General features: G+C 47.2%; 2 protein-coding genes across 5 annotated transcripts; one reads left to right on the top strand and one right to left on the bottom strand.

Annotated features, from left to right (window-relative positions):
- Positions 1–816: 816 nt before the first annotated feature.
- Positions 817–6,369, top strand: PSMA7 (proteasome 20S subunit alpha 7). The gene is made up of 7 exons (XM_042046128.1): positions 817–964; positions 2,244–2,370; positions 3,196–3,320; positions 4,672–4,794; positions 5,140–5,259; positions 5,809–5,871; positions 6,144–6,369. The coding sequence occupies exons 1-7, from the start codon at positions 869–871 to the stop codon at positions 6,234–6,236; spliced, it is 747 nt and encodes a 248-aa protein (XP_041902062.1). The 5' UTR covers positions 817–868; the 3' UTR covers positions 6,237–6,369.
- A 1,982-nt stretch (positions 6,370–8,351) lies between these two features.
- Positions 8,352–19,996, bottom strand: LSM14B (LSM family member 14B). 4 transcript variants are annotated; one of them, XM_042046101.1, is made up of 10 exons: positions 19,763–19,995; positions 15,561–15,724; positions 15,075–15,210; positions 14,503–14,619; positions 12,551–12,721; positions 12,362–12,439; positions 11,194–11,355; positions 10,869–11,022; positions 10,013–10,192; positions 8,352–9,648 (listed from the first exon to the last, which is right to left on the bottom strand). In XM_042046101.1, the coding sequence occupies exons 1-9, from the start codon at positions 19,881–19,883 to the stop codon at positions 10,021–10,023; spliced, it is 1,275 nt and encodes a 424-aa protein (XP_041902035.1). In that variant the 5' UTR covers positions 19,884–19,995; the 3' UTR covers positions 8,352–9,648; positions 10,013–10,020. The 4 variants fall into 4 exon arrangements, with proteins under 4 accessions (XP_041902035.1, XP_041902027.1, XP_041902049.1 ...); XM_042046093.1 differs by having other exon boundaries at positions 12,362–12,442; positions 19,763–19,994; XM_042046115.1 differs by lacking the exon at positions 14,503–14,619 and having other exon boundaries at positions 19,763–19,996.
- Between the last annotated feature and the right edge of the window lie 247 nt (positions 19,997–20,243).

Raw genomic sequence — 20,243 nt, 5'->3', positions numbered from 1 at the left:
CGGCCCCGCCGCCGCCTCCCCGCCGCCCGCACATGGTGCGGTCCCGGCCGCCGGGCTCCCGCGGCCTCGGCCGCGCCGCCCGCTGCGCCAACTGCGTACGCCAGCTGCGTACGCCAAGTGCGCCAGCGCGGGGAGCGGCGCGGGGCCGCCTACGCCAAGTGCGTAGCGCGCGGAGCGCGCGCGGGGCTGCCCGTCGCGGGTGGGAGCCGCCCGCGGGGCCGCGAACGGTGAGGGGACAGCGGCACCGCGGGGCCAGGGGACGCTCCACGGCTGCTGGAGAGAGGCTAGGGGAGCCCTCCGGGATGGCCACAGGGAGGGAGCGCCTCTGCTGCGAGGAGGAAAGGCTGAGAGAATCGGGGTTGTTCAACCTGGCATCGGGGTGACCTAGTTGTGGCTTTGCAGTACCTCAAGGGGACTCACAGCAAGGACGGGGCAGGGCTATCTACAAGAGAGTGGAGGGAGAGGACAAGGAGGAATTTAAATTGAAAAAGAGTAGGTTTAGGTTAGGTATTAAGAAAATCTTCCCTGTGAGGGTGGCGAGGCCCTGGCACAGGGTGCCCAGAGAAGCTGTGGCTCCCCCATCCCTGACAGTGTCCAAGGCCGGGTTGAACGGGGCTGGGAGCAGCCTGGGCCAGTGGAAGGTGTCCCTGCCCATGGCACGGGATGATTTTCGAGGTCCCTTGCACCCCAAACCCTTCAGGACTCCCTGCGCCAGCGGGGCCGGGGCCGTGCCGGCCGCCTGCGCTGAGTGCGCACGGCGGGAGCGCTGCGCAAGGTGCGCCGAGTGCGTACGCCAAGTGCGCAGCGCAGGAGCGCAGCGGCCCCGCCCCCGGCCCGCCCGGATGACGGTGCGGGTTCTGCCGGAGCCATGAGCTACGACCGCGCCATCACCGTCTTCTCCCCGGACGGGCACCTCTTCCAGGTGGAGTACGCGCAGGAGGCGGTGAAGAAGGGCTCCACCGCGGTGAGTCAGCGGCCGCGGCGTTCGCGGGGCGGCGGCCGAGGGGGGCCCGCGGTGGGGCCTGCGCCGCGCTGCGCGCCCGGCCTGGCGGGCCCGGGAGGCCGCGGGAGCAGCGGGATCCACTCCCAGGGACGTTCCTTGGGGTCCGTCTACCGCCGGTGGAGCTGCCCAAAGCCCATCGCTTCCTGTGGGGCTCAGGCGTTGTGTTAGGCCTGGAGGGATCCTCTCCTCCCTCGGTCTGTACGTGCTGCAGATGGTGATATTTTATGTTTGTGCACGAGGCAGTTTCCCAGTGGATTGGGAAACACGTCGGTAAAAGTACATTGCTGGCTCCCAGCTTCCAGTTGTCCCAAGGTTTTGCTCAATTAAAGTTTTATTTCATTTAGGGGAGGAGAAAAAAACTATTAATTTCCAAATAACATTGTATCAGTGATTGTAATAAGTTATAGTAATAATAAGAAGTTGTAATTGTAATAAGTCATAATTGTGTTAATAGTTGCAGTAAGTTTTAATTACTAATAGCAGAAAGAAAACATATCACCTCTGGGATGGGAATGAATGTTAACAAGATTTAGTGCCAAATAGGTTCTTTTTTTTCAGAAATTAAAAATACTGTAAAAGTGGAGACAGCATCCAATACAACCACCCCTGTCTTGTCTCTTGTTGAGTTTAATGTTTTTGGAAACATTTGGAATATGCTGACAGCAGGGCCACCCCATTAGAAAAAAGTATTCCCATCCCCCTATGAGAAACAGTGGGAATGAAGGGGAAGGGTCAAGGGCTTTTCCCTCTATGACGTGTGAAAAGGGGTATTTAAGGTAGGAGTTAGGATATTAAGGCAGCTACTGACAGAACATTTTGGCAGCTGTAGGTGTTACTTGGCCTGATCTTCAATGCTTTGGGCTCTTGAGTTGAGCAGTACCACTGGACTAGTGGGATTTTCCTTATTCATCCTGATTCTGTGGCTGTGGAAACACTGATGGTGCTGTTGGAAAAAAGACAGTTTGTAAGAGGAGCTGGAATATGTCTCCTGGGAGCCACAGGGATTTAGGTTGGTATGAACTGATGATGAAACTGCACCCTGAAATGCAGTGCAGTTTTTGTTACATCAGTCCTGCCTCCGGGTTGAGTGGGAAATAAAATCCTGACTTCAAGCTGAGGTAGTGGTTACAGTGTGGGGGTTTGTGCTTGGTTTGTTACTGCTCATTTGACTAAAGTCTGCAACTAAAGGATTTTTGGACCTAGGTTAACTTTTTTTATTTCTTCTTTTCATGCATGGAAGGTTGGAGTAAGAGGGAAGGATATTGTTGTCCTTGGTGTGGAGAAGAAGTCAGTGGCAAAACTCCAGGATGAGAGAACCGTCCGGAAGATCTGCGCTCTGGATGACAATGTCTGCATGGCTTTTGCAGGTACATGGTCCCTTCAGGGGTATTGGCAGTTACTGGGGCACCTTTGGGCATGTTTGTGGATTCAGAGAATACAAAATACAGGGTGTAACTGGCTGAGAACTGTGGGAAGCAGGGTATTTCCACAGTAGCTTATTGGTTTTTTTTAAATATGGGGAAATAGTGTGTCAGTGTCAATAATATTTTTAAGGGGAGATCTGATTTAACTGACTAAAACAACAGGGTTTAGGTTCAGTGTGCAGGAATGAGGGGCTCAGCTCCTTCCCCTGCCTTGCTCTCTTAGCCATGGTCTGGGATATGTGCAGGGGTGTTCACAAACTTGAGGAAAAATTCTCTAATAAAAAGGCTGTAAATGAAAAATGTCAGCATTAGCTGAAAAGTAAAGTAAGAACTAAATTTCTTTAAAATCTTTTTTTATAAAGGGTGACAATTATTTTTCTCAGCTAACATCATGCTGCTGTAGCCTCATTAACTAGATGAGACTTGCTGGGCAAATGAAACTGGACTGCATGAGGAATAATGTGTGTGAGAATAAGCATTGCTAATTTGCTGGAATATGGAATGCTGTCAGTAATATTCCCATTACCTGCTTCAGAATTAAGTGTGTCATCCAACTCACAAAGATGGAAGCTATAAACTAAATCTTTTAGTTATTTTGGTGCATTAGCCACTTTCTGCTACCTTACAAATGCTCTTGCTCAGCAAACCTGAGAGTTTGAGCTCTGCTTTGCTTTTTCGTTGCTGTTGACACTGACCCCGTGGGCTTTTTAGGGCCAGATTGGTGTTGTGAGGTTGTTTCATGGCTCTGAGGCCACTCTGTCATTTCAGGGCTGACAGCTGATGCCAGGATAGTTATAAACAGAGCTCGGGTGGAGTGTCAGAGCCACAGGCTCACCGTGGAGGATCCTGTCACTGTGGAGTACATCACACGCTACATTGCCAGCCTGAAACAGGTACTTGGGGTTGCACAGAGCTGCTGAAAATGTGTCCTGACCCGCTACAGATGTTACATGTGCTGTTATGTTAGTGTATGTTACACGTAATGTATGCTTTGGGTGTGTAACGCAGGTGGAACACGTGTGTGACACGTGTGTACCATGTGTGACTGGAGTGTCACACATGTAGCATTAAACACGTGTGTAATATCTGACACTTCTTCAAACTGTGTAAATGTCTGTGCTCTGGCCTCACTCTGCTTACCTGGTAAAAAACACATTGTGGGTGTTCATTAGGAATGGGGATGTGGCAATTGAAAAGAAGAGTGTTTGGTTTGGTTTTTTTTTTTTCCCCAAGATAATTAGAGCTTGTAAGGACTGCACAGCTCTGTGTGTTATGTCATCAAGAACACTTTGCTCACCTCACTGCCAGAACAGTGGGCCTGGGTTACTGTCAAACCTCTTCATGGCTCCTGGTAGTTTTTCCTCCTGCAAAGCCATTGCAGGGATGGGTAAGAGGGGAGCAAATTGGTGCAGTAGTTAATATATTTTATGTTTGATATTCATAAATTTAGAATGAATTGCAACATCAAAATACGCCCAGCTGCGTTCTGTGAGAAAATTACTCATTTGCCAGTGTATTAAACTGATTTTCGGCCACTAGTGGGAATTAGAAAAGATCGAATTTACTTATGCACAGATGTGTTGGAACAGTGGTGATGGTAACAATGTGATTCTTGTAATAATCACCAGTCTGTCAGAGCAAGGCACCACTTCCCAAAGTTTCACTGTTTTCCTTTATCCTAATCTCACATTTGTGTCTGTCTTTCTGGGACACTCAGCATTTCTCTCAAACTGTTGCAAACACACCTGGCTCAGTTCCTGCTGCTGTGGTGCTGCGGTGTCAGCCCTCCTGCTCCTGGTGTGTGACATGGCAGTGACTTCGCTAACAGTGTCCCAGGAGTGCTGTGACGGCTCCAGTGTAACCCGCTTACAGCCACAGAGCTGCCATGATTTCCTGTGGAAATCATTGGTGAAAACTGCGTTCAGGTGTCCTCATGGTATTTTTTGGCACATTTGTGCCACACTGGGGCTTGCAGACGTGGCTCTCACTGCCTCAGCACTACCCAGCAGCCAGGGAGGTGCTTCTGGAAGCTGTAACCAGATGTAGGAACAGGGGTTGGACAGGAACCACCTCTCACTTGCCTGCCTTAGGGGCTCTGTGAAATGTGGAGTCCTGGCTAACACAGAGAGAGCCAGCTAAAAGCATTTCTGGTGGCTCTTCTGGTTGTAACTTCTCCAGAGTCTGCTTTGCACCCTAGAAATGTTTTCAGAGCTGCATCTGGGTGTGTGTGTCCTTTGTGCTCAGAGGTACACGCAGAGCAATGGCCGCAGACCCTTTGGGATCTCCGCCCTCATTGTGGGCTTTGACTTCGATGGGACCCCGCGGCTGTACCAGACCGACCCCTCGGGCACGTACCATGCTTGGAAGGTGAGTGCATTCAGTCTCTGGTGGAGATGCAATATTTGTAAGTTAATGTCTCCTTTGAAGTGGGATTGGGGTAGAGGAGATCTCGCTGGCCAGATGGTGCTAGCTCATAGCTGCAAAAATCCTTAATGATCAAATGTACTGAGAGTGGCTGTCTGCAGTTCAGCTTTCCTTGGGAAATCTTGTCCTGCTTTCAGAAAAAAGCCCAAAACCAACCCACCTGTGCCAGACAACTGTCTTTGTGTGTGACAGATTATGCAACTGTACAACTTGTATTTCTTTCTTATTCTGCAAATGAAATCTTTTCTAAACTCCCATTCATTTTCCGTTTCCCCTCAATGTTTCCAGGCTAATGCCATTGGCAGAGGAGCCAAGTCTGTGCGTGAGTTCCTGGAGAAAAACTACACTGATGAGGCCATTGAAACGGATGATCTGACTATTAAACTTGTCATCAAGGCTCTTCTCGAGGTGAGGCTGTTTGACATCTCTTCTGTGGCTTTTCAATGTGTCCAGATTCACTTCTTGGATGTGAATATGGGAAAATCTTCATGGATGTCCCAAGGAAGTACTGCAAAGGATCTGTGAGAGCTGTTTACCATAGACTGTGGGTATTGGATTAAATTCAAGGTTCAGAATATTTGGGGCATCAATTTCCATAGTTTACACAGAACTTACCAGCAGCTCTGGGGAGCAAAACAGACTTCAGTTCTGGGTGTTAACACAGTGCACCAAAGATGTGCTAAAGCACATGCTGAATATTGTATTTTTTAATTGAAGTTTGAGATACAGAAAATACCACCAGTCAGATGGTGGGGCTGAGGTGTTCTGCATCTGCTCAGGGCACTGGCACCAGTGTGAAGACCTTTTTGAGAGTTAGTGCTGCTGGTATTGAGAGCTTAGAGCTAAGGAGTGAAATACTCCCCATCCACATCTCTTCTCCTTCTAAGGAGACCTGAGAGGGATTTGTTGAAATGAATTCCTGGCCAGGCTCATAATGCTTCCCTCTGCCTCACCCAGGTGGTGCAGTCCGGTGGGAAAAACATCGAGCTGGCAGTCATGAGACGGGAGCAGCCGCTGAAGGTGAGGCTGTTGTTTGCTTCTCTCCCCTTGAGCCCATCTCTGATACTGTCCTTGTTGATCTGCCTTAACTTCCAGCCCTTAATCTCACATTTTGTACTGACAAATACTTCAGTGTATTCTTAATGGCCAAGGAATGTTGTTGTGTCTGCAGCAGGTACCTGCTTCCAGATAAAGAGCAGTTAACGTTTTTCCCGTGGCAGAACTAGAATCACTTCCATAAATGTCTCTTAAGTTCATTGGTATCCTGAGGGTCACCCATGTTTCTGTTTCAGATCCTAAACCCTGAAGAAATTGAGAAGTATGTGGCTGAAATTGAAAAGGAAAAGGAAGAAAATGAAAAGAAAAAACAGAAGAAAACATCATGATGAATGAAATGTACCTGCTTAGCTGCTTCTTTTTAATTCGAGTGATGGGTTAGTCTGTATAGATGTAGGCATTCCAGTTACTCATACTGTGCTCTCTTGAGACCTACAATAAACCTACTGATTTTTTTTTAAAGCTGTTATTTAAAAAAAAAACCTGTCTGCTCCTTGGATTTTAATTACCCAGGATGATCTGGTTGGCTACAGAACAGCAGCAGTGACCCATTAAAGGACAGAGACCTTGCTTGCTTTTTTTCCCCTGGACACTTCACTTTGTTTAATAGTTCTTTTGTGTGCTGTCTGAGTTCTCAGCATATCCCTTTTTTTTAACCTTAAGCAGCTGGCTTGAGGGTTGTGTTACGGCCTCAAGATAACTAGTATGGAGGTGGGAGTTTTTATTCCCTAACAGGCATCTTTCAAGGTGAAAGGGCTGGGTCTCACCGCAGGCCTTGCAGCAGCCTGTGACAGCAGGTGTGTGTTTTACTGCTGAAGGACAGGACAGAGATGAGGGTTGGGTTTTGGGGGGCAGCATGTGAACTTGCTGCCACAGGCACATGGCTCAGAGCAGGGGTGCATGGCCTGGTGCTTCTAAGTTTGGTTCAGAGTAAGGTGGCGCTGTTGTGAGTGTGCAGGGGGGAGTTATTTATACACCAGGAGCTAAACAGTAACTATAGCACGTGTTACATACAAGAGTTGAAGCTCTTACCCAGTTTCTCCTTTTGTATTTGGCCTCGCACACTTCCTTTCTACCCCTTACCCCAGGAGTTGTTTTTAGCTGTTTCCTCATTTCAGAGTAGCCTCAGGGCTCTCTCATATTCCCAATTCCCAGTAGTTGGAGCAGTAGGAACAGGTGCCCCTTTATTGTAAAAGTTTCCCCATTTGTATCCACCAAGTGGGCGGAATGAAATCTGCCCTTGCAAGCAGCTCTTCAGTCTGCTCTTGCACAGTCAGAGAGGGCGTGACAGGGTCAGAGCAGGACCAGGGTGGCAGCAGGCACAGCAAGGACTGAATGTGGCCCAGGAGCCCCTGCCCAGGACACCTCAGCCCCGAGGGCCCCAGGGTGAGGATGCTCCAGGCATGCAGCAGAGGCAAAGTTGCAGCAGAGCTCACACAGTCCGGGCTTTCACACAGCCCAGAGCTGTTTACATGGAAATGGTGCCCAGCAAGGTGTGGGCAGAGGATCCCATGGGTGTCAAGGACAGGGAAGCAGCAGCACATGAGTCAGAGGAAGCATGATCCTGGAATACTGGCTTGTTTAATTTATGAGCCCTTGGACTGGAATGTTGAAAGCAAAAAAGTTGCACTTGGTTCCCTGCTCAAGTCACTACAACTGTTCCCACACACTGGGAATTTTCCATAGGGAAGCTGACACAGCTGCACCTGAGAGCCCCCCAGTGCTCCTGGGGAAGAAGAGCTCATAGGTAACAAGCCCTAGGGCTGAGCCACAGCCACCAGTCCCCCCCTCCTCTGCTCCCAGACAGCAGGAGCCAGGCTCAGCACTCAGCTCAGCACATGGGACACAGCCCTGGGACACAAACGTCAGCAGTATTAAGGAACAGGGGTGTTCTTATTTACCTGGGATCTGAAGCTTTACTGTGGAAACAAGGGCATTGCTCCCACTCAACTAGAAAAGCACAGTTACACCTGAGTAATGGTGATTACACAGGAGCAGTGAGGATTTCTTACCCATGCTCTGCCAGGGCAGTTCAATTCCATCTCCACACTTAGAGCCACAGCACCAGGAGGGAAAGTAGAGGCAGAGCAGCTCTGAGTGAGCCCTTTCAGCACACCCCAGCTCACAGGTGTGAGCCAGGTCCTGCAGCAGCAGCACTGGCCCCTGACAGGCTCCTGGGGAGCCCCACCAGCCCAGGGCGTCCCTCTGCGAGGCTGGGGTACATAACCCTCATTAGGCTGAGTCCCAGCACAGGAACCAGGGCAACAATGGATTTGGGTGTTTCAGCCATTTTCCAATACTGTGTGTAACACTTCCAGGTTTGCCAGAGCTCTGCAGCCAGGTTTTCTCTGGCTTGGATGGGAGCCCTGCAAGGACAGGTGCCGGAGGAGTTGTAGGGAGTGATGTTGTGGAGCTGTGTACAGAACAGAGGTGGAGGGAAACACTAAACATTTACATGTTTATTATAATTACAATTTACATTACTCCAAAGAGCAGCCCCACTGCTATGTTCTAATTCTCAGCAATAAAGTCCTACAAAAATAAATCCAAGCTTTTACAGTAACCTAGGTCAATGCATAACTAAAAAAAACTTGAGCTATGTAAGGGGTTCAGTCATCAAGGTGCTTTTTCAACAAAATTCCCTACCAACCAAAAACAGGACACATGCCTATAGCAATTTAACCCACTTATTTCATGCAAACAAAGGTAACCCCTCCCTCCCAGCCCTCTCCCCACATACAGATTTTTAAAAACAAAAGAAAAACAACTAAACTATTTACAGTATGGGGGTATAGAGGAAAGAAATTAAACATGCCCAGCTGTTAAGCTTCATTATATGGTCTCCCATCCCTAGTTGAATGAAAACATTCCAAAGTTCCACCACAGTCTACTAGAGTACAGAGAACTGTTTGCATTTGGTGCCGCCTCTGGCGAGGTACAAACCGAGGACAAACAAGTCAGAGCTTCAGGTCTCCTTCCCAGACAGTCACTACTGCCCAAAACTCTGCACCTGAGTGGGGACATTCACTGCTTCCACCCCACACGGTGTCCCCACACTCCAGCCAGGAGCCCCAAGCCTGAGGCACTCCCAGCACCCTGCAGCTCGAGGCAGAGCCACGATCCTGTGGTACCTCCAGCCCAGCACCAGCCCACAAACAGCTGTACAGTCAGAAACACTACTACATGATCAACACTCCAGTATTCCCAAGTGACAATATACACAACTCCTCAGCACCAGGAATCCATTTCTCCAGATACCAAGTGCTACTTCACACCTGCTGCCAAGATCCGTGAGACCAGCAGCACCAAAGGATCCATTTGGTTACTCAGAACAAACAAATTATAGCTGGTTTATTTCAAGTGAGCTTTGGTTCCATGTTAAAACAGCATGATTTCTCTTCTCCAGGGTTCAGAAAAGGAGTCTGACTTTGAGCTTAGACTATAGCAGCCTTGAGAGACCCAGAAAGAAGAACCATGTAAGTTAGTCTGCACTTGAAAAACACAAACAAAAAAGAAAAGACACCCTGAAGAAGGTACCCCTGAACACATTCCCTCTTCCAAAAAATATTCCAGCGGACAGTGGCTGGTCCAAAGTAAGTCCAAAATATAAGCAGTAGTACATGAAATTCTGTCACTTGAGCTGAGACAGTAAACAATATGAACCATTTTCCCACATTAGTGCAGCAGTTGGTTGTTTTCTTTCTATATACAGTTTCATCCTCTCAGGAGAGATGTTTGAACCTATGCAGAAAAAAGGTAGAATTAGATTTGATATTATGGGGTTCCTCTCCCAAGAAGAAGAAAAATAGCAAAGCTCACACCTCTGTATCAGCTAAAATACTTAGCTAGAAACCAAGAGCTGTTTGCTTGAGCTAAGCCTTTTCTCAGACAGGTGAGCCCAAGAAATCAACAGAACAATCAGCATGTTAAACACCATGTTAAACCACTCCTATCTCCTTCTACCTTAGAAGTATCAGATCCAATAAGGAACAATTCTTGATAATCCATGAGACTGGAGAGCAAAACAGGCTGCACAGACAGTTCAGACAAGGAGTAAGAGACAAGCCTGGCTCGGAGGGAGTATTACTCTTGCTAGAGCACTTGCCTCTGAAGTTACACTCTGCCAGTACCAGCTCTGTGAGTGGTTTGGTTTCTCCTCGCTGCTCCACTCCCCCTTCCACCTCGAAATCCACCTCGAAAGCTGCGGCCACGAAGGAACCGTCCAGACACTCCAAATGTCTCTGTATTGAGCTTCCTTTCCTCAGCCCACGTGGTGCGCCTGGAACTGAACAAGGCTGAGGTCAGGTGGAACACAAACACTAAAGAGCCACTAGCTCACTTAGACAGAAATCCTCAACCCCCTGATTTTGTTGTGCTGCACTGCAACAAGAACCAGCTGCAGTGTTATGTGCTCTAACCCAACCCCTCTGCAGCCAGAGCCAAGGGAATCCCCATGCTGACACTAAAGGGATGTCTCATTTCTCCAGGCACTTGATAACATCAGTGCTGGCAGTGAAAGATGAAGCTTTCCCTTCATATTCCCAACATTTAACCTAATGCATTTCCACAGCCAGAGCTGACCTCTCTGCCCCAACTCCAGGCTTAGCTCACTCCTGTCTGCCAGCTGCACCTTCAGCACAGCATGACCCTGATGCCTCCTCTCCCACAAGCAGATAAGGAATTTGTTTAAAATCAATGGGTTCAAAGTCAGTACTGGGAAACAGAAATGGAAACTCCTCTATCATAGTTTAGGCAAGTGTATCATATCAGCTGAAATGCTTTTTGTTTGATCCCACTGCATGAAGCTTGGTTCACATCACTTGTGAGCCATCAAATGCATGGCAATAGTCCCTATCTGAAGTCTATTCTAAAATTTTTAAATAATTAAACCATGTAACATTATGTCTGAAATTTTATGCCTAAAACTCCATTTTAAAACCAAGCTTTTAGAAAACACTTACCTAGATTTCAGTTCTGAAGAAATGTTGTCAAAGAAAGACTTGGATTTATCATAATAGCAGTTGGGCCCCAGCAGGTCCTCCTCTGCATTACCATCATTGTTTTGGGTTGCCACTCCAGGGTCCCCTTTTTCTTCCCCCGTCTCTGCTTTGTCATCTGAAGATAATGAAATGTATTACACCTCCTTGAGGCACACACTGCAGAGCCATCTGTTTTCTTGCTTCCTCAAACAAGATTTGAGATGAAATCATGCAGTTTCTCAGAACAAGTTTGTCTATGCAGTGTTTACTACTAGCTCAGCAATTCATATTTAATGAAGGCACAAACCTTTAAAGTTTAGTTTCTTCTTGAATTCTTTATCAAGTTCCTCTCTGTTGAATTGTGCATTTGCACTTTCAAAGTCAAAGTCACCTTCAAACTTTATTGTATTTTCCTTCACAGTAGTTGGTCTGTTTTGTCCTCTAGAACGGTTTCTGGTTCTCCTGTTTCCTGAAAGCAGGAGAGTTTAAACACTTGGTAACGCACAGGGAGGTTACATGACTTGCTCAAGACCAGAGGAAACCAGGGATAGAACTCAGGAGTTTCTGGCTTCCAGTCCTGTGGTTAGGCCACACCTCTTTGAAAGCAACTTCTGATTTTGGCTGTAGAAGACACATTACAGCAACACTTTAACTTTCTGAGCAGCATTCCTGGATGTCAGTCTTACCACTAAGACAGAGGGCACCCAACTTTCCTTCCAGTGTGCAGAGGGGAAGTCAGAACAAGCACTACAGCAAGAAAAGCTGAGGGAGGTGGGGAATATTATCTTTCCTGTCTGCTCTTCACCTGCAAACACAGCACTGTAATTAGCCTAAAACCTGTCATGATGGCAAAGAGGAGTCTCAGAAAATCCAGCAAAAGACTCATCTACCCACAAAGGGAGACTTTTGAAACTAGACTACTTTGTCTAGTTTCTGGTTTCCAACTGAGATGCTATCCACTCCTTTTTGGAAAAGCTATAACCCCTTGCTACACACTAATTAATTTTAAGACCTGAGAGTCTGAAGTGTTGTTTTTGGTCTTTTCTCATTTTACTTGTGCAGAAACCTCTTTGAATTTCACTTTCTTCTGACCCATGCTTATACTGCCACTTTAAAATAAGAATTCTGCTCTATGGAGATGAGTGTTCCATAGTTCCCCTATTATAAAATCCCTGGAAAGTCTTAAACAGGCTGCCTCTCCCAGTAAAAATACTTGAGGTTTCAGAGAAATCCAGTTGCTGCTGCCAAGTCACAGCATTGATTTTTATGACATACCTTCAAGTTTCTAGAAAAGGCGCTAGAACTCTGTCCCTGGAATGTTCTGAACTTCTGCGACTCCAGAAGCTGTTTTGTTTGGGAAGCATCTCTGGATGCCCAAAGCTTTCTCTCAATCTTCTGTCAGATAATCCTTCACTGAAGTTAACACCACTTGCCTTCACAGGCTGATGCGACTGTTTAGCGTCAGCTTAACCTACCCGATCTTCTCCTTTGAGGTCTTCTGTTTTCATCATTCACCTGTCCTTGGGTTTGCACAGGTGCTGCCTGAACTGTATCTACTGAACAAGAAGGATAAACTTTTAAGGAGCACAAGAACAACCCCCAGCCAGCTGTCTTGCTGGAAGGATGCTCAGGCCAGCACTAGGGCTGAAGTGGCGTGTACGTACCGCTCGCCTTGCTGTTGGCCTGCGGGACCTGCCGGGCACTGCGTGGAATCCCCGGTGTCACCTTCACTGGGGGCAGCTTTTGGGAATTCATGCTGTCAACTGGGCCAGTCTGAACAGCCTGCTCTACCATGGGGCTTTTGCGGACTGGGTGAACAGAAGGAAAGCCAGCACCTGGAAAAAATCCCAATGACTAAGTACCTCTTGGAAAATGACCCAATGCCATTCAAACCCTGCCCACTTCTAGGGAGAAACCATTTGGTCAAGAATGATTCAAATCCTTGAGTGTGCATCATTACAGGCTAAGTTTAAGTGGCACCAGGTAAGGCACCACTGCCATACAAGTCACGGCTCTCACATCCAGAGCCTCAGTATCAGCAAATATACCCATTTGTTTCTTAAATCAAGTTAGACAAACATTAAACAACCAATCCAGGTCAGTCTCTCAGACAGTTTATACCAAAATCTAATTTCTATGTTATGCAGTATTTTACTTTACACAATAACTTTAAATCTGAAACAAAAATTCACCATTTTGAAACTGTTCAAGAAAGTTTCCCCACTTTGTCAAAAAGGTTTTGCAGTAAAAGCTTAAGCACCTCAGCTATATCCCCTTTTGTAAGCTGCTTTTAGAAGTCCTTCAACTTCATTGCTTATTGTTAGAGCTTTCAGACAAAGAAAACCTGAAACCAGACCAGGATCTCAAAGTTACCCTTTTAAATTCCTTCTTGGTCAAGGCCAAAGTGTTACCAAGACTTCTGTTGCTCTTCCATCCAGGCTTATTTATTCACACTACAAAACATGTAAATACTTTTCATGGTTTGGTATACCTTACACCAATTATATTAAAAAGTGACAGTCTTCAGTACTCAGAAGAAACACTGCATTCTAGATTTAATTAGAAGGTTTGGAGTACTACAGGTTTATGTAGTTATGCATAAGAACTGCTTGGAAGCGAACTTTAACCGAATATATTAAAAGAGCAAGAAAAGTGAAAAGCTGAAGAGTTCACACAAACCAAGCCACTGACACTTCTGGGTCACCCAAGTCCACATGAGATATACCCAGTAGGTTACATCATGCAGGTTCCCAGTTAATGTACACCTGGAAAACTTGCAAGGAAGACAGACATATCCTAAGGATTATTGAGTAGGACAAAGCTGATGTGCAAGTTTAACATGAGAAAGTTTCAAAGTTTAGCCAGAATATGGAGAAACTATGTACAGATAGATGGCCAAAAGCAGAAAGTAAGTAAAAAGCTTCATGCCAACACAAGCATACATGCTTAAGCTAAAACCAGATGAAACTAATTATCATGTTTAAATGCAGGCTGCAACCGGTCTCCCTGATCTGAGGATGGTCAGCCTGGTATCTCAACCTCCTTTAAAGGTTTTACACATAGAAGCAAGCACCCAGAACTGTGTTATTTCTGCTACCCAGGACTCAGGAATTGCTTACTGTTAGTCATGCTTTACTAACTGGGAGTCTGGACAAGGTACAATGCACCATCATGCATGAAGAAATCTACCCTGATGTTTCCTTGATTACAGAAATTACTCCCAAATTTTTGATCAGCCTACAAGGCCACCCACAATTTAAGCAGTGTGTTTTTCTTTCCAAGAAAGGCTGACTAATTCCTCACCCATACCCTATGGTGACACATGTTCCTGGACACGATGCAGCACATTAGCATCTCTAAACTTTATCCTTCTCCTGATACTTACACCAGAGGATCCACTGTTCTGGACTTTTCTCCTGTCTCTCTAATTGATACTTCTAGGACAGGAGGAATCGTACTTCATGTAATGAAAGGCAAAAAACCAGCTGAGAACAACCTAGTTCTACTGGCATTACCCATATGAACACTATCATTCTAGGAGGGATTAACAAGAACAGAGTGTTTGCAAGTGCCATGCAGTTCTTCCAAATATTTGGAGTCCTCAAACTGCTGTTACCCTTGGAAGAGAGCTGATGGGGCTCTGAAGACATGTCAGGCTCTGAAACAGGTTGTGGAGACGGAGAAGAACTAGGGCTGGAAGCAGCTGCTGATGCTGGAGGGCTTACCAATTTCTCTAAAGAGATAGAGGGAAGAAGAGAGAGCAGAGATACATGGATAAGATACAAGGTAGTGAAACATCTGAAGGACTTGGAAAGAGGTACAAGATTCTCTAGAAAAGCATTAGAGCAGTTTATTTATACTCCTCTCTGGGAATACAAGTTTTTTTACATGTGATGTAAGGTGTGCTAGGTTAAAAATGAACTGGCCTCAACTGTCAGGTATTCCCATTAATTTCAGAAAGAAACTTCAGCTATTTAGTTTGTTTCTTTCATGTGCGTGTGTGCACGTGCAAACGAAACACAGGCCTCCTTGTAGTAAAATCATTGCACAGAGTTGTTAGCTACTTATTCACTGCTCCTTGCAGCCTCACACTTGGCAAGGAGTTTGGTATTAGTTACTGTTATTTGGTTTCACAGCAGCTGCATACAAGACCATACCTTTATTCTAGCAAGTAAAGTTCATACTTACCTAAACCTAAGGAAGCTGCATACTGCTGGCTAAGCAAAGAGCTGGCAGCAAGCTGGCTGTAAGGTGGCATACCTCTAAATGGGCTGTAAGGCACATGTGGCTGAAAGGATGATGTAGAGGCAGAGCCCAGTGAAGACTGTAACAAGACAAAGTACATTTCCATTTACAGTGTCCAGAAGTCAACTTGTTTTGGCAGTGATTCTTTACTTCACGTACAGCATTACTAAAGCTTAAGTAAATTCTGTGAGGGGTTAGTTTACCTCTTTATGTTTCCTGCATTCTCAGCTAGCTCTGGCTTTTGTTGACTGAATTCTTTAATGCTGCTGCTACTTTAAGCATTACAACAAAATTCAGGATGCTTCAAATAATCTGAAGATTCCCGGAGACACTGACTTGCCTTCATTTTTACAAGTTTTTTATCAAAATGCAGTCCTTCAACGCCAGTGTTTTATCTCAGCTTTTTATCAACACTTCAGGCTAACTTACTTGGACAATGGCAGGATCTTGTGGCAGAGTATGCTGAGCTTTTGGAGGTTCACAAACAGTGATGTCTTTGATGTCACTTCCTCGAAAAATAATGTACTCATAGATTTCTTCTCTGGGAGGAGCCGGTCTGTCTGTGGGCCGGTCCTCGGTCCCGAAGGATCGCACTGGAGCATGGAAACGGTGACATTAGTGCAGTATTGCCATTGCAGCATCGTGCAAGTGCAGATTTATGCAATTAAAAAGTATTCCTTCAACACTTGCCATTTGTAACAACAACAACGGCTACTTCCAGAACCCTCAATCTCCTTCTCACACACATCTGTTCCCTCAAATGCCAACTTTTTCAGCAGCCTGTATAAACAGTTTTGTTTACATCAAGCTGTGAAGGTAAAGACCATAGACCAGCTGGAGTGAAGAATCCTACTCCAAACCCAAGGACTTCCCCACAGTGCTGTACTCTCCTTCCCTCCCCAGCAGCTGTCCCATGCAGGCATTCAGCTCCAGACAACTGCACCAGACCACAGGAGAGGCCCCTGAAGCAGCAGGGGGAAATCTTAGAGGGCTTTAGAGCTCAAATCTGCACCTTTGGTTTCATATGTTTATTATGCAGATAGAGGTAGTTTTATCAATGATGAAAACTTCCTATTAAAATTCCCTCTCTACTCCAATGTCACTGGTTTTATGATTAATGTGAATACAAAGCAAGCCATTAGTGATAAATCTAAGATCTCAGTGCTTAGGAGGCTTTACTGAGTGCCAGCTCCCAGGACACTGGGACACTAACCAGCAATGTAACACATTAGAGTGGGAACAAAAAAAGACTTCAGCTGACTGTGGCAGCTACCAGGTAGAAGCATAAATTAATTTGAGCCATTAAGGAAGAAGAGGTCAGACTGGATTGTTGGCACAGGAAAACAGCACAGTTACACACTGACAGGTGAAAGCTTGAAATTTCAGCTACCAGTTACAGAAGCTCCAAGTTCACTACTCTGGCTGCTTTCTGTCTTTGAGAGACACTCCCAGTTCAGATGAGCACCAGCATATATTGGCTTGATGCACATTTTCTGCCAATGGAAAAATTCTGTACTGGAGTTCCCTCAATTGTTTCTAACAGGCTATCGTAGAAGTACTGAAACACCTCCACCAGAACATGCCACTCTTCCTGTCACACAGATGAAGGGGGCACCACAGCTTCTCAGGAAAAAGAGCACCAAAAGTGGATGCACTGAACCCCCGTGCTGAGCATCCCTGGCACATCATGCTGCTTCTAACTTACAAGGAGTGTTGGTAGTTGTAGCCAGGGATACTCAAGGGTCCTGTTCCAGGATGAACAGCTGGATGCAGGTAGCACTTAGTGCTGCAAATGGTCTTCATCCCTGCTAATACACAGGTGAGCTCCCAAGGAGCAGGTGAATGCCAGAATGTCCCTATCACACTGCTCAGCACCTCAGCTTGCACCTAACGGGAAGGGGATCTTTACTGGTACAAGAACAAGCTGTCAGTCACTTCCTTTCAATGGCCATCTTCCATGAGTTCCTAGGGTAAATAACCTCTCCAAGTTATTTTAGATCTCCAGCTGCTGTTTGATCGTATTACAGCTGTAACCCAGTCAACCAGAAGCAGATTATAAACTGAAAGCAATGCTTGTGGCCTTTTGGACATGAACTGTACCACTGATCTCTCTGCTCAAAATGAGATTATTACAGCTCACGGTAAGATGTACTAAAGGTATCCAGGGACTACTGCAGGATCCCACAGCTAACTTGGAAAGCACCATAATCAGCCCATCAACTTCCACATGGACAAACACATGACCTGCAAAGCCCAAAGCTGCCCAGGCAGCCTCTCAGTTGGCTGGTCCCAAGGCTTCTAACAAAAACAGGAAAGGCATGTCCTTGTGTAGACAAAACAGGGCTGTAGGAGTTGAGCTTGCCTGTCCCTGCACCTGAGGTGTTTAACTGTTTCTGGCACAGCACAAAGTACAGCTTTAAGCTCCTGTGGAGGTGGGAAGGGCTGACTCCCATGGAGTTAGTGACTATTGCTCACAGATGAACAGGAAATCAATCCCACACCACTGCAGCTCCTGGTTTACAACACAGTTCCAACTCGTGTAGGGCTGTTGAGCTTAAGCTCTGCATGGGCAGGAAGCACAGCAAGAGTGACTGCGTGACTGGAAAGCAGAGCTTACATGGATATTTCTTGTTGAAAAACTCCAATTTCTTCAGACTTCAACAGAAGAGGAGTAAGTTTCTGGCCTTCACTGCTGACAGGACACTAGTGGGCTTAAACTTCCTTTGTTTGCAATTTAAGTTTAGCCTCTAACAAGAGAGACAACCTTCTTCTAGTGATTAATTAAGCCCATGGAATCTCCAGCATTTAAGATACTGTGCACATATTGAGGTTTAACAAATATAAATCAGTTGAAGTTAGCCTGGCTTCAAGTGAGAGGCTGAACCAGATTTCTTCCTGAGGTCTCTCTCAAATTTTTTCTTTATGAATGATAGAAGTAAAGAGAATGGCACCTGCATTGCACCTGGAAGTGTTTAAACAGTGGCATCCAGGCTTTAACAACAATTTACCTGAAGTCTGGACAACTTCAACAGCATGTCAGTAATTCATTGCCCTTCAAATGCCTCAGAGATAAAGTGTTTCAAACCACTGACACCACACACAGGGTTGATACTGCTGTGACTGACTTCAACATTGCTGCTACATTTGTAATTCTGACACTAATTTTGCTATAAAGTCTCTAAATTTAAAAACCCCTCTGAGCTACAATGAAAAGCAGGGTTTGTCCTGTTAAGTTAATAGAGGAGCTATTGGTAGGGAAAAATGTATTCTCCATCTACTGTAACAACTACTTCTTAGGCATTCCAGTTCATCAAAACTGAACACTGAGAGACCAACAAATACAAGAACTGCCAGAAATCTTATCCAGAGCATATACTTACATCATAAAGCACTTCAATCACACGTGCCTTTGAAACACACCACTTCAGCTTTGAAGTGGCAAGTGCTATGAGTAAGGCAGAGCTATGCAAGGAACCTTTCCTGCTTGCTGCTGGGTCAAGGTGAAGACCTTCCTGCACCTACAGGAAAGGAACTGCATCCTTCCAGCAACCTCTCAAGTACTTTGAGCCAAGTACTAACACAAACAGCTTCATTCGTACATTTAAATAAACGGCTACATTCCTAGAGAAAAAGTGAATTTGAGAAAACTCGCGTTTTTAACTTCAGAAAACACTCTAATATGTGTCAAATAATGTCCAGCATCATATAAACATCATTATACTGGGTAAACACCGTGGCACAAGCTGCCTTGAGGGTAGTTGTGCATCTGGCAAGTCAGTGCCTCCTGCCAGCAAACAGTCTTTCAAAACAAAAGGTGTTTGTTTTGCGGACAACCCCGATAGCTGGCTGCAGGCAATGAAGAACGTGTGAACTTCCCAGAACAAGGAAGGACAAAACTCAGGGAAAGAAAACACCGATGAGTATTAGCTGAAGTAGCCAAGCTGAACTTGAAAAGCAGAACAGAAATAAGATCATGTTTGAGGGACTAAACGAGACAGGACAGGTTTTACTGAGGTGAAATACAGGAGTTCCCAGCACAGGTGACAACTAAACCCAAATGACACGGTTTCAAACATTATAATCAGTATTTCCACAAGGAAACAAAACGCAAAGCCTCGCTGAGGAGCCAGCAAGGTCGGCGAGCCAGACCTGCGTGCAGGTGCCCCACCAGCGCTCTGTGCAGCAGCTCCCACCCTCCTCACCTGAGGAGAGCCCAGTTATCGATCACGGAAGAAACAAAGACACAGCAACAGCACTGTTTTCCTCAGCGCCGGCCTGGGGCCCTACTCGAGCCGACACACAGCCGGGCAAAGGGAACCGAACCACGCACAGCGATGCCGAGGCGTCACCTCCCCGCTTCTGACAATAGCAAGAGGAGCCAGCGTTGCCGGCAGCACTTCTCCCCAGGAACTCTCCGGGAGAGCCGAGGGCTGCTCAGCATCCCGGGCCCTGCCCGCCCCTGTCAATGCTGACTCACGGAGAGCAGCAGCGCTCGGGACCCGGGGCTCCAGCCCCGCGGGTCGGGCGGGCCCCGGGCGCGCTCATTGTTCACGGCAAGGCGGCCCCCGCCGCGTCCCCTCAGCCGGCGCCGGCCTAGGCCCGCCCGCGCCCCCCACAGGGCCCCGCCTCACCCTTGGCCAGCGCCACGGTGGAGTTCTCGGTGTCGATGGTATAGAGAATGCCCTCATAGCGGATCTGCGCCTTGGAAATCAGGCTGATCTTGCTGCCGATGTAGGGGGTCCCCGAACTCATGGCGGCGGCGGAGCCGGGAGGCGGGGGAGGCGTCCCAGAGCCGCGCGGAGCCGCCGCACCGCCCACGCGCACTGCGGAGCCGGGACCCCGCCGCGCGCGCCTTATATAGGGCGGAGGGAGACGGGCCGCGGGGGGGGCGGAGGGGGCGTGATGCGATAACCGCGCATGCGCCGCGCGCTATTGACCAGACGGGAGAGACGGGGTCAGACTGGGAGGGGCGGAGGGGGAACACCCGGGGCCCGTGTCACGTGACCAACGCGAGCGAGGGTGCCACGTGCGCCGCGGGGCGGGGCGGAGCCGGGCGGGGCGGGGCGGGAGCGCGCGCGCTTCGCTTCCCGCGCTGCCGCGGCTGAGGGGAGC

This window comes from Corvus kubaryi, unplaced genomic scaffold (genome assembly GCF_017639235.1).
Source record: "Corvus kubaryi isolate FWS band 111438036 unplaced genomic scaffold, C.kubaryi_AGA036_p1.0 134, whole genome shotgun sequence".
NCBI classification, from domain to species: Eukaryota; Metazoa; Chordata; class Aves; order Passeriformes; family Corvidae; genus Corvus; species Corvus kubaryi.
This window is presented reverse-complemented; position numbering and strand designations above follow the sequence as displayed.

Excerpts from the sequence above, each read along its gene's own strand:
- LSM14B (XM_042046093.1), bottom strand. The coding sequence starts at position 19,883 with ATGAGTTCGGGGACCCCCTACATCGGCAGCAAGATCAGCCTGATTTCC. Across the intron at positions 14,620-15,074 it reads TGCAGCTTCCTTAGGTTTAG|AGAAATTGGTAAGCCCTCCA; the intron begins GTAAGTATGAAC and ends CTATCTCTTTAG. Across the intron at positions 11,023-11,193 it reads GAAGAAACTAAACTTTAAAG|ATGACAAAGCAGAGACGGGG; the intron begins GTTTGTGCCTTC and ends CATTATCTTCAG.
- PSMA7 (XM_042046128.1), top strand. The coding sequence starts at position 869 with ATGAGCTACGACCGCGCCATCACCGTCTTCTCCCCGGACGGGCACCTC. Across the intron at positions 3,321-4,671 it reads ACATTGCCAGCCTGAAACAG|AGGTACACGCAGAGCAATGG; the intron begins GTACTTGGGGTT and ends CTTTGTGCTCAG. Across the intron at positions 4,795-5,139 it reads GCACGTACCATGCTTGGAAG|GCTAATGCCATTGGCAGAGG; the intron begins GTGAGTGCATTC and ends CAATGTTTCCAG.